The sequence below is a fragment of the Cuculus canorus genome, chromosome 8, assembly GCF_017976375.1.
Source record: "Cuculus canorus isolate bCucCan1 chromosome 8, bCucCan1.pri, whole genome shotgun sequence".
Classification (NCBI taxonomy): Eukaryota; Metazoa; Chordata; class Aves; order Cuculiformes; family Cuculidae; genus Cuculus; species Cuculus canorus.
Window position 1 is genome coordinate 29,357,305 of NC_071408.1, and position 22,147 is coordinate 29,379,451.

Sequence of the window (22,147 nt, forward strand, 5' to 3'; positions counted from 1 at the left end):
CACATGGAAATGCAGCCAGCGGTATCTACGGGATTAAGTTAGGCCAAGAGTGCAAGAGCAGTTGACATCAGCAGCTTTATGGTACAGATTTGCCTGGCTCTAGGCTGGCACAATTCATCATAAAAAAATCTGAAGGTGGTTATGGGACACCAAATCACTTCATGCAGCTCCACAGAACAAATTCCAGCCTGTTTGCACCTTCTCAGACAGATCAATTAAAAACATTATGACAAATTTTAATTAAATTTCAGGAGCTCCTGAACAGTTCTCAAACCATTGTACTACACCTGATACACTACTGTGTGATTATCTGTGTTAATGGAATTTTCCTGAGGAATACAAGTAGGCTGACATCAAACATTTTGTCTTCTCCATAACAGCAAGAAAAAAACTAACGCAGCATTTCACAGTACTAAGAAAAAAAAAAAATCAACAGTATATCATAAAACTGTTCCAACTTGCACGCAGCCGAAGATCCATATTTCACCTGGCAGGGTCAGGTTTGGGTCAAAATATGAAATAACAAGTAGTCACTGGAGACTGTTAGCAATAAGAAGAATGTGCCAGATATGTCTGGAACAAGGTGATGTCAGTCCTTTCCTTGGATAACCCTGTCTTGGATATAGTTTCTCCCAGAGTGTGATTTTTGTGTTCTCCCGAGCAATACTTAGAAAAGGAAAGCTCTGCATTCTGCAAAGAACACTGCTAATTCAGACTCTCAAGCATGCAGTTATAAATTAACTGTGACTATTTAAACACCATTCCTGTGCTTGTATGCATGAGCACTTCAAGTAAAATTATTCTTTATCAAGTGCTAATAAACTACACAAAAAAGAAAGACAGGAATGCTGTCCAAAACCCCATAAGCATAAATCCTTAAAAATAATCAAAGTAAATGATTTCAATGGGAATACAATGCTGGCATAAATATGAAACTGTAATGACAGCAGCCAGAAGAGGAGATTATTTTCTTCTCCACATACGCACAGTAGTATATAACTATTTTTAAAACAAATCATCATTAAAAAAGAATTAGTTGGAAGCAAGAGTTGAATATATACCTTGCAGGTTTACTGAGACAGCTGAGTGTACACATGTATTTTGTATTGCACTCAAAGGAAAATATTCTAGACTAAGCGGTCACTAAGCCTAAAGTTTAATACTGTATTTTTCCTAGGAATGTGTCTATTAAACAAAAAAAAATCACACATCACTCAGTAAAAGGTTATGCACAGCAGCAGTACAGACAGGCACGCACCGACAAGCAAAGTTTGTGCACTGTGTGGCATTCTTCGAAGTGTAGTGTACAAGTGGTTCACACGTGCAGCAAAACAGTCTCAGTGTTCACTTGCAGCTTAACTGTTAAACCAAAGTAATCTAACCACATATTATATCAATGCGATTTTCATTATGTAAAAATTATCCTGCATAATGACCGCAGGAATCAAAAAGAATTGCTGGATTCCTTTTGGCTTTGTTTTACTTTAGCAAAACCTTTCAGTTACAATTTGAAGCACTGTGCCCACATGTCAACAGACCAGAGCAACTCGCAGTCATAAAACCACAAATCATTTTCCTAATGAGTTCTGTTGTTGGGTGACAAAGCTATTTAAAACACTATATTGGCACAGTTCCATTAAAAATGAGGCTATGCACAAACCCCTCCAAAAAAACTAACCCCAAGAATCATGACAAACGTTATTGATAAATGTAGATATTCATACGTATATACACATACACATACATATATACATGCTATAATCCTGATAAATGTTTAATATGTGATTTTTTTTAGTCTTACCAATGCTTTGAAAGAAGCTTTACAGCAAAGAGAGACAGAGGAAGAAGTTTGCCTAAGGGAGAAACCCATCCAAACCAAGCAAAAATTGCTGCAAATGGGAAAAAATAGGCTCTTCCTCTCTACAATGTATTATTCTTAACTTTTACCTAAAGCACAGCTGGCTTTTTGAGATACATTTCCAGATTCTTGGGTATGAATAAGAAATAGATCTGGGTATTGAGCAACAGAAATCTCCAGCCATGCTATTGCTTTTGCAGTGTTTCTAAAACTGCCAACTATTCTGACCTCAATGGTGATGACAGATGGATACAGAGAAGATTAAAGTCTTCAGGTAAGGATAAAATTAGTGAAAGAAATTCTAAGGGTACTGCCTAGGGCGCCTGTGCTTCAAAGGCTGAACAGGGAAGAAGACAGATGCTTCTGAATTAGATGTCAAATTAAAAAATACCGTATTTCAGTGGTTTTCAGCACACAATGCTTGGGAAGCACTTTCCCTTGGATTTATAGCTCCAAAAGGCTTCCAAAGATAGGTTTCAAAAGCTGAGAAGTCACTGTTTCCCTTTTTAAAATAGACACAAGGAACAGCATGATGCTGCCACTGCGTTTGCAGAGTGGAAGCTAAGGGGGGACTCCAGATACTACAGGTTTGGGCTTGGACAAAAAAGAGCCATACAAACCTAATCCAACAGAAGATGCATTTTGCAACGATGGAATGGGCCATTCTTCTTCAGGCAGACAGGCTGGAGAACCTACCAGTTCTCTAAACTAACATCAAAACCCAGGACCACCAGGATTTCCATAGGAGCCTATGGATACATAGAGCCTATTATTCAATGGATGCTAGTGTCGAAAATTCACTTCCACAGTTCTCATACAATTAAACTGCATTCCAAAGCAGCTGGATGGAACTGTGCCAATACTCCTAGAACTTCCACTAGGAACCCAACTAAAAGAGGCTTCAGAACAGTTTGTTCACCTTGCTGATCCCATTGCCAAAGAAGGGATACTATTTTAAACACTCTGCTATCCTAGAGAAGCACAATTTGTATGACAAAGTTTCTGGTTTCTCTAAAAACATCATGCAAAAATGTATTTTTCAAGGCTACTTCCAAGGCTTTGTACAGAGCCTTTAGTTTAGAGACTTTCAGAGTAGTTGCAGGTGTGGAATTCTTGCATTTCAATGCAGTTATGGTTGCTAATGTCTCCACACTGAAAGGAAATTAAAGTACAGCAAAAGCCATATCTCAGAGCAGTATTGTCACTGCTGAATGCATTTATCAATTCTCACGCTATGCTTTCACCAATTTACTAAGTGGTTATATTAGTGGCCAGACAGCTCCTCAGCCTATTCCAACTGGAAGCTTTATTATACAACCTGTTGCTTTTCGTTTTGCACAATACTGCGGCACTTTCCAACACATTGATGTGAACTTACCTTTCCTTTTTTTATCCAGTTAAATCGGGAAGAGAAATGTATTTTTATACTGCTTCAAACAACAACAGAAATGTAATAGCATACTTGCAAGGAACTGCATTCACCAAGATTGCCTCACCTATCAGGAATTCCCAGTCTCTTGACACTTCTGTAGACTGAAAGAGTATTTGCCACATGACGATAATTAAACCAGAATCGAGATGTGCACACCTTGAATTTTTAAGGAAAAAAAACCCACATATTAAATTTTGTTAAAGATACAAACTGGCCTGGCACATTGCATCAGAAGACCGTCATTACAGGAGTATCAACAAGCTAGTAACAAATCAGAAAGAGCACCAAGAAACTCATGATATAAGCTGCATAAATCTTCATTGTACCAAAGCAACAAATGCTGAAAATAAAAGTTTAAAATCCCCGTATTCTTAACATACTGTCTCATGAAAAAATTGACATAAAACTAAGTAGAGAAAGTGGCACTTTAGGGAATAATTCAGCAATAGCAAATGGAAAACCTAAATTTTTTCATTTGGTTTCTCCATATCAAATAGAAGAAAAAACAAAGGAAGAGTACTCGTCCCAATAGGAAATCCATTCTGGGACTATTCTTGCACAAAGGCATAAGTGAATTCATGCTGAAACCATACAAAAGGGAAAATACACTGAGGACATTTGCATTTAAGGAGTCATGTAGGATAAAGTAAGAGCTGAGTGAGCTCTAAGCAAAATATAAATTCTCAAAAACCTCAAAGGAGTTCAGGCTCTACTCTTCTAACATGCAAAGGGTTGGAGATCAGCCTTACTTAAACTGTTCTCTCAGTCAGATATTACTTAACCTGTCACCAAAAACCTCAAACCAATGACATTCCAAAAACCTTCAGAGGCAACCTGCTGTAGTTCCTTAGTAGCCTTATTGCTGTCCTTGTAACATAAGTTCACTACTTTTTGTTTGTTCTGCACCAAGGACAAGGTAGGACTGCAGTATGATCCCAGGGTTGAAGTGCCCCATAGCAGTACAAACCTCCCTATTTTACTGCTTAAAAATCAGTAGTGATTATTATAAAGCTTAACCATGAACTCCCAAAAAAATATAACCGCAGAGAATCTGTTGAGGACAAGAGAGTAGCTCCTTAGACCTCATTTTCTTTGTGTGTTTTTATGAGGACCAATAAAAGCACCTATTTGATAATAGTATTAAAGTAGTACTTGAGGCTTCTTATTAGTTCTGAATGTGTACGTTGTAGAATACAGAAATTATTCCTTCTAATTCAATTAATTACTGTTCCTTTTATACTGTTGAGTTTTGGTATCTGGAAAACAAACAGCTGCCACTGACTAATTACAATAGTGTTTTGAAACAAATTAGTCATTAAGACCTGAATTGTGATTAAGAACCAATTGTGAAGCATGATTCAAATCTAATAAAAGATTCATAGCAAAGAAAAAAAAAACAGGATAAGAACAGTTGATCTAAATATTATGTTGCCTGGATTTATTTTACTCTAAGCCTGTTATCACAAATTAACAGACTGAATAAGAACAAAAATCAGAAATAAGCTGTACCTTTCTGGTCACAGAGAGATGCTTTCCTGATATCAGAATTACACTTTTGTTCAATATGAAGCATGGCAGCATTGACTGCTTTAATGCTGTCAGAACACTTGTTTTATGAATCCTGCCACGTAGCTGGATGTTTTGAGTGCTTGAAATGAAATCACACTCAAAAGATAATTTCATTATAGTGTAACAAATTTGCAGGCACAATTTCAAATTTATTTATTTCCAAGTTTTTATCTTTCTATATCCTTCAAATGACCAGAATTCTTAAGTGACTTTTGCAGTTATGGCTCCTGATGAAAAATTGTCAGCTTTCCTGGAAGAAAACAACCTTGATCACACTTACCAAAACTGCCCAGTTATTTGTATGTCCACTTCTAAAGAACTGCTCTGCTTGATCCTGAAAGATGGAGAAAATATTGTCTTTCAGCAAAAAGAAAGGAACAACTGCTCTTATTTTTGTTGTTTCCACCCAACAGTGTTCAATGCATATGTTTACCAGACCTTAACACTGAATAAACGTTACAAAAGCTTCAAGAGAGGTACTTTTTCTTACTCCATTTTGCACATTTCATACCCGCTAATTGCTCCAAATCTTCCCCTGAAACTCGCTAAATAACAAAGGAGAAAGAACTATTAGTCACTTTCAGCTTAGTTAAAACAAAAAGCCCACACATCTCTATTGCAAAGGACACCAGAAGAACAAAACAAAATGATTTATTGACCTACAGTTTCTTCCATAATGAGAAAAGAGACTTGAATTAATTTCTATTTTCATTGTTCCTCTCATCTTTTCAAAAGCAGGTCAGTGAACCAGCAATTTTAACCCATTTCAAATCCAAGGTCGTTACAATTGTTTCCCAAAATCAGAAGCTATGACAACAGCCTTCTCTACAATCTGTGTTATCCATAGTTCCCGCTGGGCTTTGCAAAGGAGAGGGCCCTCTTTCTTTAACATATGGTGTAAATCAGGACAGAGAGAGGGGATAAAGCTTCCCAGGAGTACGGGAAGCAGTCTGTCACAGGACAAGAATCCAGACTTGTTGGTTCTTAACCAGACTCTGTTAACCCTCTGAGAGGCGTTGGGCTGTGGTCTCACACAAAACGCACAATAACAGAAAAAGCACCTGTTAAAATACAGGTAAAACATACCAGTGCTTCACATTGCAAACAATTTGCAGGTTAATTAGTAACCTAAAGACTCCAAAAATATTCCTATGAGCTATTTTGTTGTCCTATTTGTAACTAATTTCAAGTGTAACAGTTTGTTACTAAAGCAGAATTCAACACAAACAACACTCCAGCTGTAGCTTCCTAAGAGCATAATTCCCACTGGGAAAACACACGAAGTCCTGTTGTGTGTGGATGTTCCCACCTGCAAAAAGGGCATTTGGGAACGGCCGCACAGGTGAGCTCAAGCACCCGTGCAAGTGCCCAACAGCCCATCGTGGTTTTTAGCCTATGAAACTGCTCACACATAAGGCAGCCACGAAAGGGACGAAGCAGATGGGAAGGCACATTGCACAGCCAAAGAGAAACCCCGTTTCAGAAAACCGCGGTGTATTAACATCACAGGGCTGTATTTTAACTTTTGCGGAATGATGGAATGGGTTGGGTTGGAAGGGACCTTAAAGTCTGTCCACTTCTCCCCCCACCATGGGCAGGGACGCCTCCCACTGGGGCTCCAAGCCCCATCCAACCTGGCCTTGAACCCCTCCAGGGATGGGGCAGCCACCACCGCTCTGGGCAACCCGGGCCAGGGCCTCCCCAACCACACAGCAAAACACTTCTCCCTAAGACCTCACTCAAATCTCCCCTCTTTTAGCTCAAAAGCCTTCCCCTGTTCCCATTCCCGCACTCTCAGATCAAGAGCCCCTCCCCTGGTTTCCTGCTATAAGGTCTAATCGCTAATCTAAATCTCCCCTCTTTCAGTTTAGGCTTTGAACGGATCAAACGAGCCACACGTGCTGTCGCGGCGCTGCTGCGGGGCCGCTGGCACAGGGCTATGGGAGAGGGGCGGGAAAGGGGCGGGGCCAGTAGTGAAAGGGGCGTGGCCGGGCGGAAAAGGGGCGTGGACAGGCGGGAAAGGGGTGGGGCCAGGCGGAGCCTGGGCCGGATCGGGGGAGCGGGCCCTGGAACAGGTGGCTGGGGACAGGAGCGGGGAGAGGGGCGTGGATCGGAGAGCGGCAGGGTATGGATCGGAGGGCGGGACCATAAGGAGCAGGGTCTGGCTTGGAGAGACGTGGGCTGGTTCGGAGGGGGCGGGGCCACATGAAGCGGGGCCGGGTCATACGGCGGGGGAGGGGTCAGAGGGGGCGGGGTTTCAGCCAGCTCGTGGGCGGGGCCAGACGGCAGCAGACTGTCCTGGAGGGGGCGTGGTCAGACTGGGAAGCGGGCGTGGTCAGCGGTAAGGGGCGTGGCCATCCCGGGGGGTGTGGCCATCAGGAGCCCCCGGCTCTCGGTGCGGCTCCCGCGCTGCCCCCGCGGATCCAGCCCGTTCCCTCCCGGAGCTCGGCTCCTACGGCGCCGCTTCCCCCGCCTTCCTACCTGGAAGCTGGCGGCGAGCGCGGCCCCGCAGCAGCCCAGGAGCAGCGCGGCGGCGGCTCGGAGGCAGCGGGCGGCGGGCACGGGCGCCGCCATCCTGCCGCGGGCCGGAAGGGGAGAGGCCGCCGCGCATGCTCCGGGGCGGCCCCGGCCCCGCGGCCGCCGCCTGCCCGGCCCGGCCCCGCTGTGGGTCTTTCTGTGCCGGCGCTCGGAGCGAGGGGTGATTCGGGATAGCAGGAACAAGCTGAAAGAGAGGGGGTTAGGTTAGATCTTAGACCTCATGGCGGCCTCTCAGTATGTGAGAATGGATTGGTAGGTCCTGCTGCAGCTGGTCTGTGTGTTTGATTCTAATGGAGAATGGGCTGCAGCACCTCCCGTAGGGGGACGGGCTGAGAGAGTTGGGGTTGTTCAGCCTGGAGAGGAGCAGGTGGCAGGGACACCTTATAGCGACCTTCCAGTACCTGAAGGGGCTCCAGGAAAGCTGAGAGGGGCTGTTCATAAAGGTTTGTGGTGACAGGAGTGGCGGCAGTGGGTATAAACTGCAGAGGGGCAGATTTAGCCTAGACCTTAGGAAGAATATCTTCACAATGAGAGTGGTGAGGCACTGGCACGGGTTGCCCAGAGAAGTTGTGAGTGTCCCATCGCTGGAGGTGTTCAAGGCCAGGCTGGATGAGGCTCTGGGCAAGCTGATCCTTGGGCAACCTGACCCGGTAGGAGGTGTCCCTTCCCATGGCAATGAATGGGCTTTAAGGTCCCTTCCAGCCCAAACCATCCTATAATTCTATAACGCCCCAGCTCTGAGACAGGCCAGGCACTCAAGTCACCTGTCGGAGCTCCCTCAGCCTCACCAGCCCTCAGGGAGCTCCCTGTGAGTTCACTTTTACAGAGCTGAAGCAGTCACGGTGGCAGATCTCACCACTGCCTTTGTGTACATGTTTGTTGTGGCTCCATCGTGAGGCATCATACAGCCTTACCCTGACCCCATCCATCCTTTGGACAGGCGCTGCTTGCAGCAGAAAACACTGGCCTCACATCTCACTTTTGGCTGGGGAGGCTCAAGGGTGTAACAACAGTCATTTCTCCCAGCCTGCTACTAAAAATATACCCTAAGCACTGAGCTGAAGCTCCTCCACCGATGGGATAGGGGCATGGTGGCTGCCAGGTAGAGCTGCCTTGGAGAGGCACTGCCTTTGGTGGGGAGCAGAGGGAGATCTGACAGGACATCCTATGTCAAGATGCCTTGCTGTAGCCTTGCCTTTGGCACATTCATCCCTCAGAGCTGATGAATCATCACATCTCTATTTCAGTCTATTGAACCACTTGGTATGATTCTTTTATTTCCACTAACTCATCCTGTCAACACCTTTGTTCAATTGCCTGATGCCTCCATTAGTGAAGATTCAGAATCTGCCCTGAACCGTGGAAGCTATTTCCTGCTCCATATACTTGTCACCAGTAATGACTTTCTCAGATAGAAGCATATTTCCATGTATTGATGTTGGAATTTCAATAACATCACATTGGCTGCTTGAAAGCATCACTGGTTTCCTTGATAAAAATAATCACCTGTGATGAGATCACCTTTTCTTTCTGTGCCTAAAGCTAGTGAACTTACTCCCTTTCAAAGACTATAGCCACCAGCCCCTGTTGTGCCTCAACACATCTCTTGTGTAGCCTTTTATGAACCTACTGAGAAGTGCCATGAGCATTTATGTCCCTTGGTGCTTGCTTGTAAACTGCACTTTTTATCTTCTTGCTCCAGAAAACTAAATTTAAGACTAAGACCAAGGTTAAGCTTTTTCCTTGCTCTTTCAAATGCTTCCACCTAGATCTCTGGTCATTCTCAGATGTGTTCAAGTTTTGTCATTAATTCTAAAGGACAGGTGGCTGTTGTTTCAGTACTCGTGCAGTTTTATGATTTAATGAACTTTGACTCCAACAGCTCCTCACTGCCTTTCACCTTCTACATGGAGTCGGTCAGATAATGCAGGACAAATATAAGAAGTCTCAACTCTTTGACTGAACTTCTTTCTCTTAAGCTTATCCCTTCGCTCTTTGCTTTTATTACAAATATTTATTCTAGTGGGATATCTGTGCTTATGGCAGGGGGTTTGGAACTGGATGATCTTTAAGGTCCCTTCCAACCCAAACTATTTTATGATTCATCATTTTGGTCAACAGCTTTTTCCATAGAGATAATGTCATCACCTGTATCCTGATCATGCATCTTTAAACCGGGCATAAGTCCGGTTCATGTTCCTACCACATGAAAAGGTAGGTCAAACGTTACCAAAGGGTAACTTCAGCTTACCAAGAAACATTCGTGACATGAGAAGTAAAGAACATAATTTCTGTGAATAAAACTTATAAAACTTCCTGTTTACTTAAAAACTCCTGAACCTTCTGAAATTTGTCACAGGTAACCTTAATTTTGTCATTCTCTGGAATAGTTGACTTTGTAATTTTAATGACATTGTTTTAAGGTCACTGTGTATGATTTGCTACATAAGAAAAGAGAAAATAGGGAAAAAAAAAAAGCCACAAAATTTCTGCCACGTAGCATTGGAATGAAATAAACAAAGGTTATCACCTGTCAACTCTACAAACAGGCATCTGCTACTTGTGCTGAGCAATTAAGAACCGCAGCAAATTATCCTTATGTAAAAAATCACTTGTAGGGGATGAGACATTTAAAATATTGGATTTCACCAATAGTCAGAATAGTTTAAGCACACTTGTCCAGCCAATATTGCTGCTGTCTCTCATGAGTTATATGTAGTTGGTTCTGCAGTCTACAGGCAACTTTAGCTGCAAACTCATCAGTCTTGTGTCCCAGGCTGTCTGCTGCAGCGTGTGAGAAATGTTTGGATCAACCACAGTCACGGTCCAAGTGCAGCGCTTTGGTTTTAGGTCATATTGCTACCTTTCCATCCCAGGGCAGAGACAGCAGTGACTTAGGACAAGCTCACTGGAATATTCCGAAGGAATGGCTATTATTCCCTCTGATTTATATGCTGCATAATACAGTGCACAGTTCGCTTTTTTCGATCTGTCTGGGGTTTGCCTTCTGGATTCCCTTAGCCTGCTTGAGTGTATTTTGTAATGGTTCTAGTTCTGCTGCTCCTGGCTTTTATTTCTTTACAGTCTTAGCCTTTCACAGGCTTTAGCCTTCATCAGACATGCATGAGTGTGCCAGTGCTTCAGGCATTATTCCTGGAGGTGGTATCTCTTCTTTTTTTTTCCCCCCCAGTAAGATAGTACCTAAAGCTTTGCCTTTGTTTTCTTCTTTATTCCCTAAGGCAGCTCTCGGTACAGACTTGGTGCTTGCTTCTGTGCCTGTACAGGATTTTTTTGTCTAGAAATTAAGCTGTGTGCTGTCTGCTTCTGTTTTTTCACTCTGCTGTGCTTTGTTTTCATGCTAATCAAAGTATTTGTCATGCTCTGAATCTCTCTAGCTTGACCTTTGCCACAATGTTTCTTGTACTTCGTGCTGAGTAATTAGACAGGACACCCAATAGGTATCCTAAAATGATTTCTAATTAAAACAACTATTTAAGAAGCTGCTGTAACTGCAGCTAGTATTCACATTGGTGCATGTCTTGGTGCTCTTCCAGATTCTTTCCTCCTCCAGCAGGTTGCTCAGGCCCTAATCCTATAATCTAGAGCTTCTTGAAGAGCCATCTGTCAGCTTGCTTCTGTCCAGCATGGAGCAAACAAACCCCAAACATAACCCCATCAGCTCCCAAAACAGGGATTTGTGCCTACTAGAGTTTACCTGACACTTTTTGTCCGGAAACTCTTTTTTCTCTATATACCAATTATATTTAATATTGTTGGTATTAACCTTGATTATATTACCTTTATTTATCATAGCGTCTCTCTTCCTTCTTCTATAACCTCGATCCTTGTTCTGTGTTTCTTCTCCTGTTTTTATCAGATTTGCATCTACTGTAATTTTCTACAGCAGAAGATAAAGAAATGTGTCTTTGGCTGTATTTATTGTGCTTCAAAAAGAAAAATGGAAAGCAACTTTTGCAATGAACTAAGTCAACAAGACTGATTCTCAATATCATTAATAACAGCTCAACTGTATTATCTCACTAAAAAAAATGCAGGTATGTTACTTTCTTAATTTTGACTGTCAATACAATGCATTAAATAAATCAGAAAACACCCCTTTTTATATTGTTTGAGGGTTTTGTACCAACCAAACAAGTCTACTGCAGTTTGGTATCTGTGCTGATAAAATGGCTGTTTTAAAAAATGGAGCCTGAATGAACAACAGTAATCAAATTAATGATTGATCTTACTCATTTTGGGTTTTTTCCATTTCTCTTAGCAGAAAACTGGCTCGACTACAGAATGTTTGCACTTTGAAGAAATTTACAATAACAAAGGAATACTGATAAAAAATATTCAAGAAGAATATAGTGAAAGTAACAGATACAGAACTTCCATAGAAAAATAACTTGACAAAAGACTTGCTTCTGATGTTATTGATCTGAAACAATTGTACTGAACTGTGCTTATCAATCGATTCTTTTTGAACACTGGTTAAACACACTAGAGTGTACTCTTTGTTCATCCATAGCATAAAGTTGCTCACTCCTGCATCAGAATCTAACTAGACAATTTTTTTTTACTGTTATTTGCAAAGTAAGATTATAGACATTTTTTACAGTGCCTTTTGAGGTTGGAATAGAACAAAGGCAAAAACCTTGAAACCTACAGGGAAATTCAGTTGACAGTTGTTCTTAGTGAATTAACCATCTACCTTGTCATCAGTTCTATTCTGTCATTAATGATGCAAATATCACCAGGCATGGAGTTTCCATCATGTTGACTTGTGTAATAATCCAGTATTTCATCTTCAGAAGACATGAGGTTACAAACCATTCCAACAGCTTATCCTGTTCGTAAAATAAGTAAAACATGAGAAAACAAAACATGAAAAAACAGTGGCCAATTGTTTCCATAGTTTGTTAGGTGTGATGGCAGTCATGAAATACAAATGCACATCACATTTTGTCTCTGTGGATCAGTGTTTTTCTGAATGGAAAACGATGCTGAAAACTTGTGAAAACTTTCTCATTTACTAAAATAACAAAGTATGTGAAAAATAAAGCAGTGAAAAAAAACTTTATCTTTTAAAAATTACCCTCTCCATTGTGTTTATCCATTAATATTTCAAAGGGGTTCATTCTCAAATAGAAAATTTGTGGGCTTCTTAATTAGGAACAAGATAAGAGTCTTAATTAAATTGCCCTAAATAAAGCTAAGTTTATAGCCATAGCTTTCCTCTTGGTTTCAAGCAGTGGATGTAACACATCGTGTCTTAGAATCAAGCTGTTACAGATCAGGTGGAAGGTACTCATGCTGAACTAAGCACGGAGTGGAGTATCCTTCAACATACTATAAACTCTATGCTCTTTGAAACTAGAAGTACCTCTTTCTTGGGGCATATTTACTGGAAGCTGTTCCCAAAATGCTAGAATGACTTAATGGATTGAAATCATCATGCTTGGGAGCCAGATTTTGCTCTGATTTATAAAAGCACAGTCTTGTTGGAATTCCTTTCTGTGCAGAAGGTCAGGAAAAGGCCTTTTCATCATTACAGTGCTGGCACTCGGTGCTAGGTGGAGTCTTACTTAAAAAAATTAAACGGGCTATTATTAAGCAGAAAGTCTGGATGAAACTAAATAACACATTCAGCAAGAAAGCAAACTGGTGAGTAGGCACTCCCCTAAATACGTTCTTGAAAGCAGAATTGTGTGGCCTGAGTGGATCAGGAGATTGTGCAAACTGAAGAGAACTGCCCACACGGGAATGCATCCAGTTAGGAAACCTATGAAGGTTTTTCTATATTGTTCTGGAATTCTATCATGAGTAAAAGAATCCAAACACTTTTTAACCTGTCTTTATCTTCATGTTAAGGACTGCATTCTGTTGAGATTTTTCTAACTGAAAGAGATCATCAAGAAAAAGTCCTAGTGAGAACAGGAATTGTCAATACAGGAATATGCGCCTGTTGTTTCTATGTATCTGTCCTGTTCCACGACCTGCAATCATTGTTCTAGCTGCTAAATAGGTATTACGTGAAAATGTAAAAGCTACATTTACTGCAATTAATGACCTTTTATATTTTAAGACAGGCATTCGAATTTACATGTTCATTGGAGGTGATTGATTTTTAGATGGTGAAAAGACACCAGTCAATCAGTTTCAACTAATCAGTGCCTTAATGGATGCATTTGCGAAAGTATTATCTCAGTGAAAATCATCTTCCAGCACTTTAACTTTCTGACAGTTATCAAGGATTTCCTTAAACAAAGTTTCTCTCATTATAGCATTATAGAAATGCTGAAAAAAAAATAAACTTGCACTGGGACAAAAAGAAAGCTGTTTACAATACTTTAATAAAGAATAACCATTATGTGTGCATATATTAAAGATTTAAAGCATGTCTCACAATTTCATAGACCGTTCAGTGTGGTAATTTTGGCAGGCTTTTGCCTTTCCACCCTGACCCAGTGCAAAGGCGTAAGTACAGGGTCAGTGAAACGGCCAGACTCCTTACAGGTCGGTGGCCCAAAAACTCAAATAGCACCACCTAAATCAAAACAGACTAGGAATTAATTGAATATATGCCTGTCTTGGGTTCTAGAGATTATAAACCTAACTTAAATCTGCATTTGTGACATCCTCTTTTCATTTTTTAAGCAGATTATTAGCTTTCTGGCCTGGAGGATATGGCTTTCTGTCAGCGGATTAATCAGTGGGAAAAGGAAGAAAAATCTTCCTTTTGGAACTCTCAAATCATTCAACTCAAGCTTTTAATTAAAAAATCCATTGTTTTAGCATGCCAAATAGATATTAATAACTAAGGTCTATTAGCTTCCTCAAGAAAATTTTATATATATATATATATATATATCCATATCAGGTACAGAAATGTGCTGTTTGTGGACTGCAAGAATTCCAGATTGAATGATACCTTAAAAAGAATGAATTAAGATTCTCCTTTTCAGGAGAAATCTTAATAATGACATCAAAATCATTACATGAACACCAGGTTACATAGCTACTTGCTACTTCACTTGCTACTTAATGTTGGAATAAAGATGGTAATCATTTGCCTTTACTAAATATAAAAGTAATAAATGCTTTGCATCTGTACAGCTCCTGTTACTGAAGGATCTCACAGCATTCGGTGTTAATTTCATGTCATCTTGAAAACAGAAGATTTCAAATCTATTAAAAAAATTTGGGTTTGCTACTATATATATGGTTTTGCCCTTTCCTCCGAGTGTTTGCCTACAGATTTTTGCAACATAAGGAAAACAATTTCAGTCTTTTTAGTTGCTATATAGAATCATAGAATCAAAGAATCATAGAATGGTTTGGGCTGTAAGGGACCTTAAAGATCATCCAGTTCCAACGCCCCTGCCACAGGCAGGGATGCTTATGAGCCACATTTTATGAGAAGCATTTTTAATACAGACTCTCTTCCACGGATAGATTTTTATCACAATATTCTAAAAGAATATTTAAATTTAAGGAGGCTGAATAAATTTTATCTGCCTTATAGCCTCATTTGGGAACCAGAACAGTATAAACCATCTTTTCCATTTCCTTCTGTAATTCTATATGTAGTTACAATGATATAAAATTGCCGTACTGGTTTTCAAATACTTTATTGAAATAAGTTCATCCATTAGGTCATTTATCTGCTCAGAATTCTAGAAACCAAATGCATTTTCTCTCAGAGGAGATCTTCACAGGTTCAAAAGTGGAAAAAAAAATGGTTCACAAAGGGAGAATGTGTGTGTATATTAGTAATATTCAATGGTAAAATCAGTCTTCTCCTGATAACACTGTTTTCATAAAAGAAGGCAGCTAGGAAGGCTATAAGATCTACCTCTACAAGTCACGATTCTTTTTTTCCCTAGCCCAGAGGCTGAGGGAATAAAAAGTTTTAGCAGAAAGGCAGGAAAAGGCAGTAGAGTATCAATAACTGCCAATCAACTTATCCAGAACAATCAAATGTCAGCTACAGTACAGGGTAATTTCACAATTCTGTTCAAGGCTGATGTGGAAGTGATTCAGATGTATAATGCACAGAAAAGAAGTAATTTAAGAGATCTCTGAATAGTCAGGGGTTTTTTTTCCAAGTGGTACCAACTCAGCTGTAAGCCAACAACAAAAGAAACAGTACGGATGGTAGCAAAATGCCTGAATCCGATCCATTTGTTACACAGAATTTGTTCCACTACAGGGAAAACAAAAATACTTGTTGGTGTTATTGCTAATAAATTAATTTCTGATTTATCAGACACAAAGTATTCAAACACATGGTAAAGTTAATAACATCTCAGTGCTTCACTGTCCCAGTGCAGTCAGAGAGCTGTGAAAGACGTTTTTAAGACTGAGAACTTCAAGACAGCCCATACTTTCAAATAATATGATATAAATTCAAATAATATCACATAAATCAGGACAGAGAACATATTAGTCATTCCAGTTTTATAAGACAACTGAAATAAAAGGTACTGACAAAGGTTGTTTGATAAACCCACTAAGATACAGAGTATATAAGGGAAACCATGTGAAGCAAGTGATCACTGTTTCAAATACGCAGGGGTCAAAACAGTATTTTTTTCCTGAGTATTTATGAATAAATACGAAAGCTGCAGCCACAGAGCTTGTCGCTTGTACAGATTGCTCGTTTTTATAGGAACTTGCCTCTTGAGATGAGATCACATAGGAGAACTTCTTGAGTTCTCCTGAAAACAGCTGTTCTTAACAAGCTCCTCCTGAGTCCTGCCTTGTGCCACGACTCCAATCCCCAGCCAAGAGTGAACACAATTGCCTCATCTCTTGAGAGATATTAGTGAGGTGGGGCCAAGGGTCCTGTTCAGCATTGCAGTTGAACAACCACTTAGTGTTATTGGATAGCGTGACTGGGAAAAAGATGGTGATTCAAGGAGCACTGATGATTATTAGTAATTTCAAATGTCAAAAACTATTCGGTGTCAGGCTGTATCTAATACCAAACTCTTTTCTTCCATTTAGCCAAAAGCTTTGCTGAATCTGAGTTCGAGTTCAACCATCACATGACAGTTTCATCAACTGTTCTGTTATCTTTGCTAATAAGCCATCTGGCAGGGTGTCATCTTCTACTGAAAACAGGTGTTTCATCCAATTCTCATTTGTTGTACTGTCAAGAAAGCATTCACTGAAGTTGGTGACTAAATTGAGGCAATGTTCCTGTACATCAGCAGAAAGTCAGGATGAATTTTGAATTAATATTAAAATATTTCCATGGTTAAAGCATTTCTCCATTTCTCTTACACTGTCTTTCAACTCATCTCATTGTATATTAAGATGCAATTTCTTTATCTTGTCCCTATATTCTGATTTTTATTGAATTATTATGTAATGTGCATATTTTAATATCTATATATTGCATTCAGTTCATTGTGATGCAAGAAGAAGAAGTTAAATGGATGAGTTCAAGAACATCAGATCATTGAAAAAGGATTCAGAGTTGCAAGCCAATACCTGCCTAAGTTACAGCATTCCTGGGTTTAGAAAAGTGGGTTTGGACAGTCATTTCCCACTTTATTATGAAATATGAAAAACAGAGCTTTAGCTATAAAACATAGAATCAAAGAATCATTGAAGTTGGAAAAGAATGCTAAGATGATCACGTCCAACCATCAGCCCACCACCACCCCTACTAAACCATACCCCGAAGTGCTACATCTACACACTTTTTGAATCCCTCCAGGGAAGGAGACTCCACCCCTCCCCTGGTCTGCCCCTCCCAGTGCTTCACCACTCTTTTTGGTAAAAAATTTTTTCCTGATGTCTACTGTAAACCTCCCCTGGCACAACTTGAGGCCTTTTCCTCTTGTCCTATCACTTGTTACTTGGGAGAAGAGACCAGCACCCACCTCAACACAACCTCCTTTCAGGGGGTTGTAGACAGTGATGAGGTCTCCTCTCAGCCTCCTCTTCTCAAGGCTAAGCAACACCTGTTCCCTCAGCTGCTCCTCATAAGACTTGTGCTCCAGCCACTTCACCAGCTTCGTTGCTCTCCTCTGAACTCACAAAGAAAGTAGCTATAAAGAAACTAAGTTCTTTAACAATAAAACAACAGACGCCAGTGGCTGACCAACATTTTGACAGCTACTGCTTTGTGGTGAATACTGAATACACACTGCATATCCAGTTTGCACCAAGACACTACAGTTGTTACTGTGATCACTCTCAATGAGAGCACATTATTCCATTGTGAATCCTAATTATAAGAAGATTGCCACGTCTCAAAACAATTTTTTTTTCTTAACTTTTATTTTATTATTTGGTATACACATACAACCTGACCAAAATTAATAGTACTTATGTTTGACGACAGTGAAACAAAACTCTATGTCAGTAAATGTTCTATGGGCCCTTTCCTACTTGAAAAAAAAAGCCCAGTTGGGAATCTTTCTTGACTGTAGGAAAAAAAAAAAAAGTTACACAAACTTGCACCTTTTTCCCTATGACTCAACATCCCAAGATGTTGTGCCATTGTCAAGTTGTAAGTATCGGAAAATACTGAGTTTTTTCAGTGTGAGCAATCCCTGAAATCATGATGTGACTCTTCTAAGTCTTTCATAGAGGAAGTTGGTATTACTTTCAATTGATTTAGCTTTCTATTAATAAAAAAATGAAGAGGCTTATATTTTCAAGAGCTGTACTTTGTGTCAATGTGACTTTCAAGTAGGGAAGATTTTCACTGTGTCACTGAATGAGAGGTTATAGAAAAAATGTCGCAAAGCACTGGCCCGTTATACCACTAAAATAAACCCCAAATGATAAGTAGTAGAGACCTATACTTTCTAACAGTCGTATGCTCCATAGAGTTCCCAGCACAAGGTCTAATAGCTGTGCTTGAATTCCTTTCTATTCTCCACACCACCACCCACAACTCATTATTTAGTTCAAGCCTATTGTATTAACTCAGTGTTGCTGTGTTTCTTGGTTTTGTTTTTCCTACAGCTTCCTGAAATTCCTAAGGTCATAAAGAGTAAACAAAATGAACTGAAACTGCTTGATCAGTATCTATTTGGGGAAACAACTCATAGATTAGAACCTTAAAATCCATGGTTGGATCCTTAGGATGAAAAATGCAAGGAAATTAAGACTTTATTGGAAAAAAAAGCACAGCATTTGTAAGTCATTGAAAATTCAGTATCAAGTGATTTTGAGTGTTTATTAATCAGTTACTGGAAAATGGTAACTGAGAAAAAAAAAATCCTCCCCGAAAGCAATTTCTATAACATTCGGGAGGAGGGAAATTTCAGTTTGTGTGGCATAAAATAAATGTAAAAATCATCAATAAGCTGTAATGGATCAGACTGACAGTTGTGCGAGCCCCCAGTCTGTCCTCTCGCCCATAGGGACCAGTCTTGACTAAGCCAAGAACAACGAAAACCTCTACAGGATCTCCTGCCTCCCATCTCGCTCAGGCTTGAGGGCTTCCTGAGGTGGTAACTTTAAATTTATTAAGCTACATAATGCCTGTACAATATCCTTACGCTATCTAATTAATATAAGCCAGATCAAGGAAAAAGACTTAAATAGAAAAATATGCATGATGATTGGGAATTATTTAAGAAATCATAGAATCATAGAGTGGTTTGAGTTGGAAGGGACCTTAAAGATCATCTAATTCCAACTCAAAACAGCAACAGCCTATGACTGAAAAAAGACAGCACTGATTAAAAAGCAATTTGGGTTAAAAATAAAGATACGTAAGAACAAGGAAAAGAAATAATCATAGAATGGTTTGGATTGGAATGGACTTTAAAGTTCCAACCCCCCTGCCATGGGTTTTATTGCTTACCAGCAAAGAAAATCTCTGGTACCACTAGGAGACAACAAAATGTGTTCCCAGCAAGCTGATTTCTTGGTAAATTGGCTGCAATCAAATAAATGAAGTTGCACATCAGAGAATAAAGAGCACCTGTTGATCCTAGAGTGGAGGAATCTATGTGAGAGAATAAGAGAGGAAAGCAAAGCTGCTGGGAATCTGCTAGGCTGCCAGCTAAAAGTGAACCCACTGCAACACACTGAGCACAAATTCAGTGTGAAAAGAACAGAATGGGGACTGTGAGGATGTTACAGGCAGGCTGAATCCCATCAGTACCTGACTGGTGTGGTCATCTCCGGAACGGGGTGTCCTACTCGATGCCTTTGCTGATAGATTGCCTGTTGATAGATTGCAAAGAGTTCAGGGAAGGGGCACAAGAAGGAATACACTCTCATTAGAAAACAAAAGCTACAGCTGTTTAGTTGATCACAACGAAGGTGAAAGAGTGACATTTTACTTTTCTCAGCTGATTGAAATATGCATTCTCAAACTTTGAAATGGCACAACCGTCTTTCTTCCCTCCCAGGTTTTATTCATCTTGGTGCCCACATAAGTTTCATCAAATGGCAGTCCTTGGACTCAATGAAAATTAGATCCAGAGATTAGATTTTTCTAGGTAGGTTTTTCACTGCCTTTCAACTAGTGACTTAATTCACTTAAATAATGGGTTTAGATACCAATAGAAAAGAAATAAGATTTAGCAAAGTGGAAAAGAACAGGGAGGGAAAACAGCAGGTTTAAAAAAAAAAACCAAACAACATCAACAACACTATAGCAAAAGAGTTCAGAATCAGATTTCTCATTAAAATGAAAAGATCATTTTAGCAATCTGAGATTAATTTACACCACAGTAGGCACAATACAGGGCTACAAATGAGTTCTGCATTGACATTAAAATTTCTGGATCGGAAAGCATGTAATTCAGCATATTCTGTTAAAAGGCTACATAATTCTTTTACTTGCGGAATCCATAAATTCAAACTGTCCGCATACCTTGCACCAGCTGTGTAAGCACATTAATCTAAGGACATTGGTTCTGATTTAATAAAGACATCTAGCAGAGCAGCAGCTAATGTGAAAAATGACGGCCACTAGTGCTTGAACAGGCCCTAGACGAAAAAACTAGAGGACTCATAAAATACTGGAGGATTCTGAAGTGATTTTTGAAGACAGAAACTAATTAAGCTTTGACTGAAGGCTATGAGCGCGAGGTAATTGGTTTACCCAAGGAGAAGAGAAGGCCCAGAACAGCATATCCCAGCTGATCCCATGCTAATTTCCTATTAGTTCAGCTTCATGTGTTTATTGGAGGAACCAACAAGAATGAGAATGGAATCAGCCTGAAGATATAAGATCCATTAGAAGTTTTCAAGACAGATTTCAGAACCATTATCATTTTGATAGCAAAATTTTGTTCTTTCTACTGTAGCTTCTTCCCCTCCAGAAGAGATAAGAAGTGAATCAGAATGGTTTGGGTTGTAAAGGACCTTAAAGATCCTCCAGTTCCAACCCCCTGCGATCAGCAGGGACACCTTCCATTAGAAGTGGTAGAAGTAATGGCCCTTCAGCCTCATCCCAGTACCACGAAGAACTACCTGTACCTTCAGGAATGGGAACTGCTCTCCAGTTCAAATCCATGTTCCCATTTATACGAATGTTTTTTTGCATCCTGTGTAATTTCCTAAGGTAGTAAGACCACTCCATTTTCATCCATGCTCAGGCAGAATATTGTTAAACAAACATCCAACCTTCTAACAGCTGCCTTTATGTAACAATAACTCAGCTTTCTATGCCGACTTAATGAATATATTTTTAATCCCTAGTTGCTGATGTTCTTCAGAGTTTTTGAGAAGCATCCGCCCCTGAACCTGTTTCAATACGGGCATTTTGCCAAAGGGAAACACACAACAAATTACTTCAAGGATGTGCCATATTATTAGATCCGAAAATATTGTTTTCAGATACATTTCACACAGTCAGTCAGACAGATTTCCTAAACCAGGTTGGATGAGGCTTTGAGCAGCCTGATCCAGTGGGAGGTGTCCCTGCCCATGGCAGGGCAGTTGGAACTGGATGATCTTTAAGGTCCCTTCCAACCCAAACCATTCTATGATTCTATGAAACGGCCATATTTTTTCAGAGGTGACAATTTCAACAACATAGAATTTGATTTTGTGCAACAAAAATCAGATTAGCTTGAAAACACTCTTTTTTTTTTGAACAATAATTTAGATGTGGATAACGATAATAGCTTTATGGCAGAACAGATAGAAGTTTTGTTTTCTGTTAACGTTGTCAGACTGAGCAAAGTGCCAGGGAGCCTACAGTAAAAAACAAACATCTCAGACAAGGCTTTACACAAATATTTTTCACATTCCTGGGGAAGATGTCATGGAAAGCTTGTGAAAGGAAATATTCTCCTGTATCAATCCAGGACATTGGATGAGATACTAACTTACCCATGAATACTGAATATATAAAAATATACGTGCTGAAAGCCTATAAATTGAATTTGTCTGAGATGATGATAATATAGCTGATTTTTTTTTTGTATAAACTAAAAAAAATTTAAAAAATTAAACCCACAAAATGCCAAGCCCACAGCTCCATCTTCCTAAATAGAATGGCATCTCCCATTAGTCCTTCTTAGGAAAGATCTTATTTTAAGAAAATATCTATTTGATTTATTTCAGTCTTCCTCTTCTCAAGCTTTATTTAAGGTCTTTTAAAAGCAATTATATCCTCTGATTAGGACAGTGGAGCCCAATCTATTTTTTACTCAAAAACTAAGATACTGTGCTTTTCAAGCAATTTACATTTCAAGGTATTAAAATATTAGCAATAGAAAGTAGGGTTAAAGCCACATTGAGAGTTCATGAGAGGATGA

The 22,147-nt window shown here is 39.8% G+C and overlaps 1 protein-coding gene and 1 long non-coding RNA gene across 5 annotated transcripts in view; one reads left to right on the forward strand and one right to left on the reverse strand.

The window, feature by feature from the left end:
* PIGK (phosphatidylinositol glycan anchor biosynthesis class K) overlaps positions 1-7,578 on the reverse strand; it is a 72,762-nt gene extending 65,184 nt beyond the window's left edge. The window contains exons 1-3 of the mRNA XM_054072845.1: positions 7,341-7,578; positions 5,140-5,193; positions 3,355-3,446 (exon numbers count right to left, since the gene is read on the reverse strand). Of these exons, the coding sequence (XP_053928820.1) occupies positions 3,355-3,446; positions 5,140-5,193; positions 7,341-7,433 (239 nt within the window). The 5' untranslated portion in view covers positions 7,434-7,578. The remainder of the gene's footprint in view (positions 1-3,354; positions 3,447-5,139; positions 5,194-7,340) is intronic.
* Positions 7,516-14,266, forward strand: LOC128852857 (uncharacterized). Of its 4 annotated transcripts, XR_008450950.1 has the most exons (4): positions 7,523-7,649; positions 9,519-9,611; positions 11,275-11,452; positions 11,677-14,266. It is a non-coding gene; the product is annotated as an uncharacterized LOC128852857 (long non-coding RNA). The 4 variants fall into 4 exon arrangements; XR_008450948.1 differs by lacking the exon at positions 9,519-9,611 and having other exon boundaries at positions 7,516-7,649; XR_008450947.1 differs by lacking the exon at positions 7,523-7,649 and having other exon boundaries at positions 7,774-9,611.
* The last annotated feature ends 7,881 nt before the right edge of the window (positions 14,267-22,147 follow it).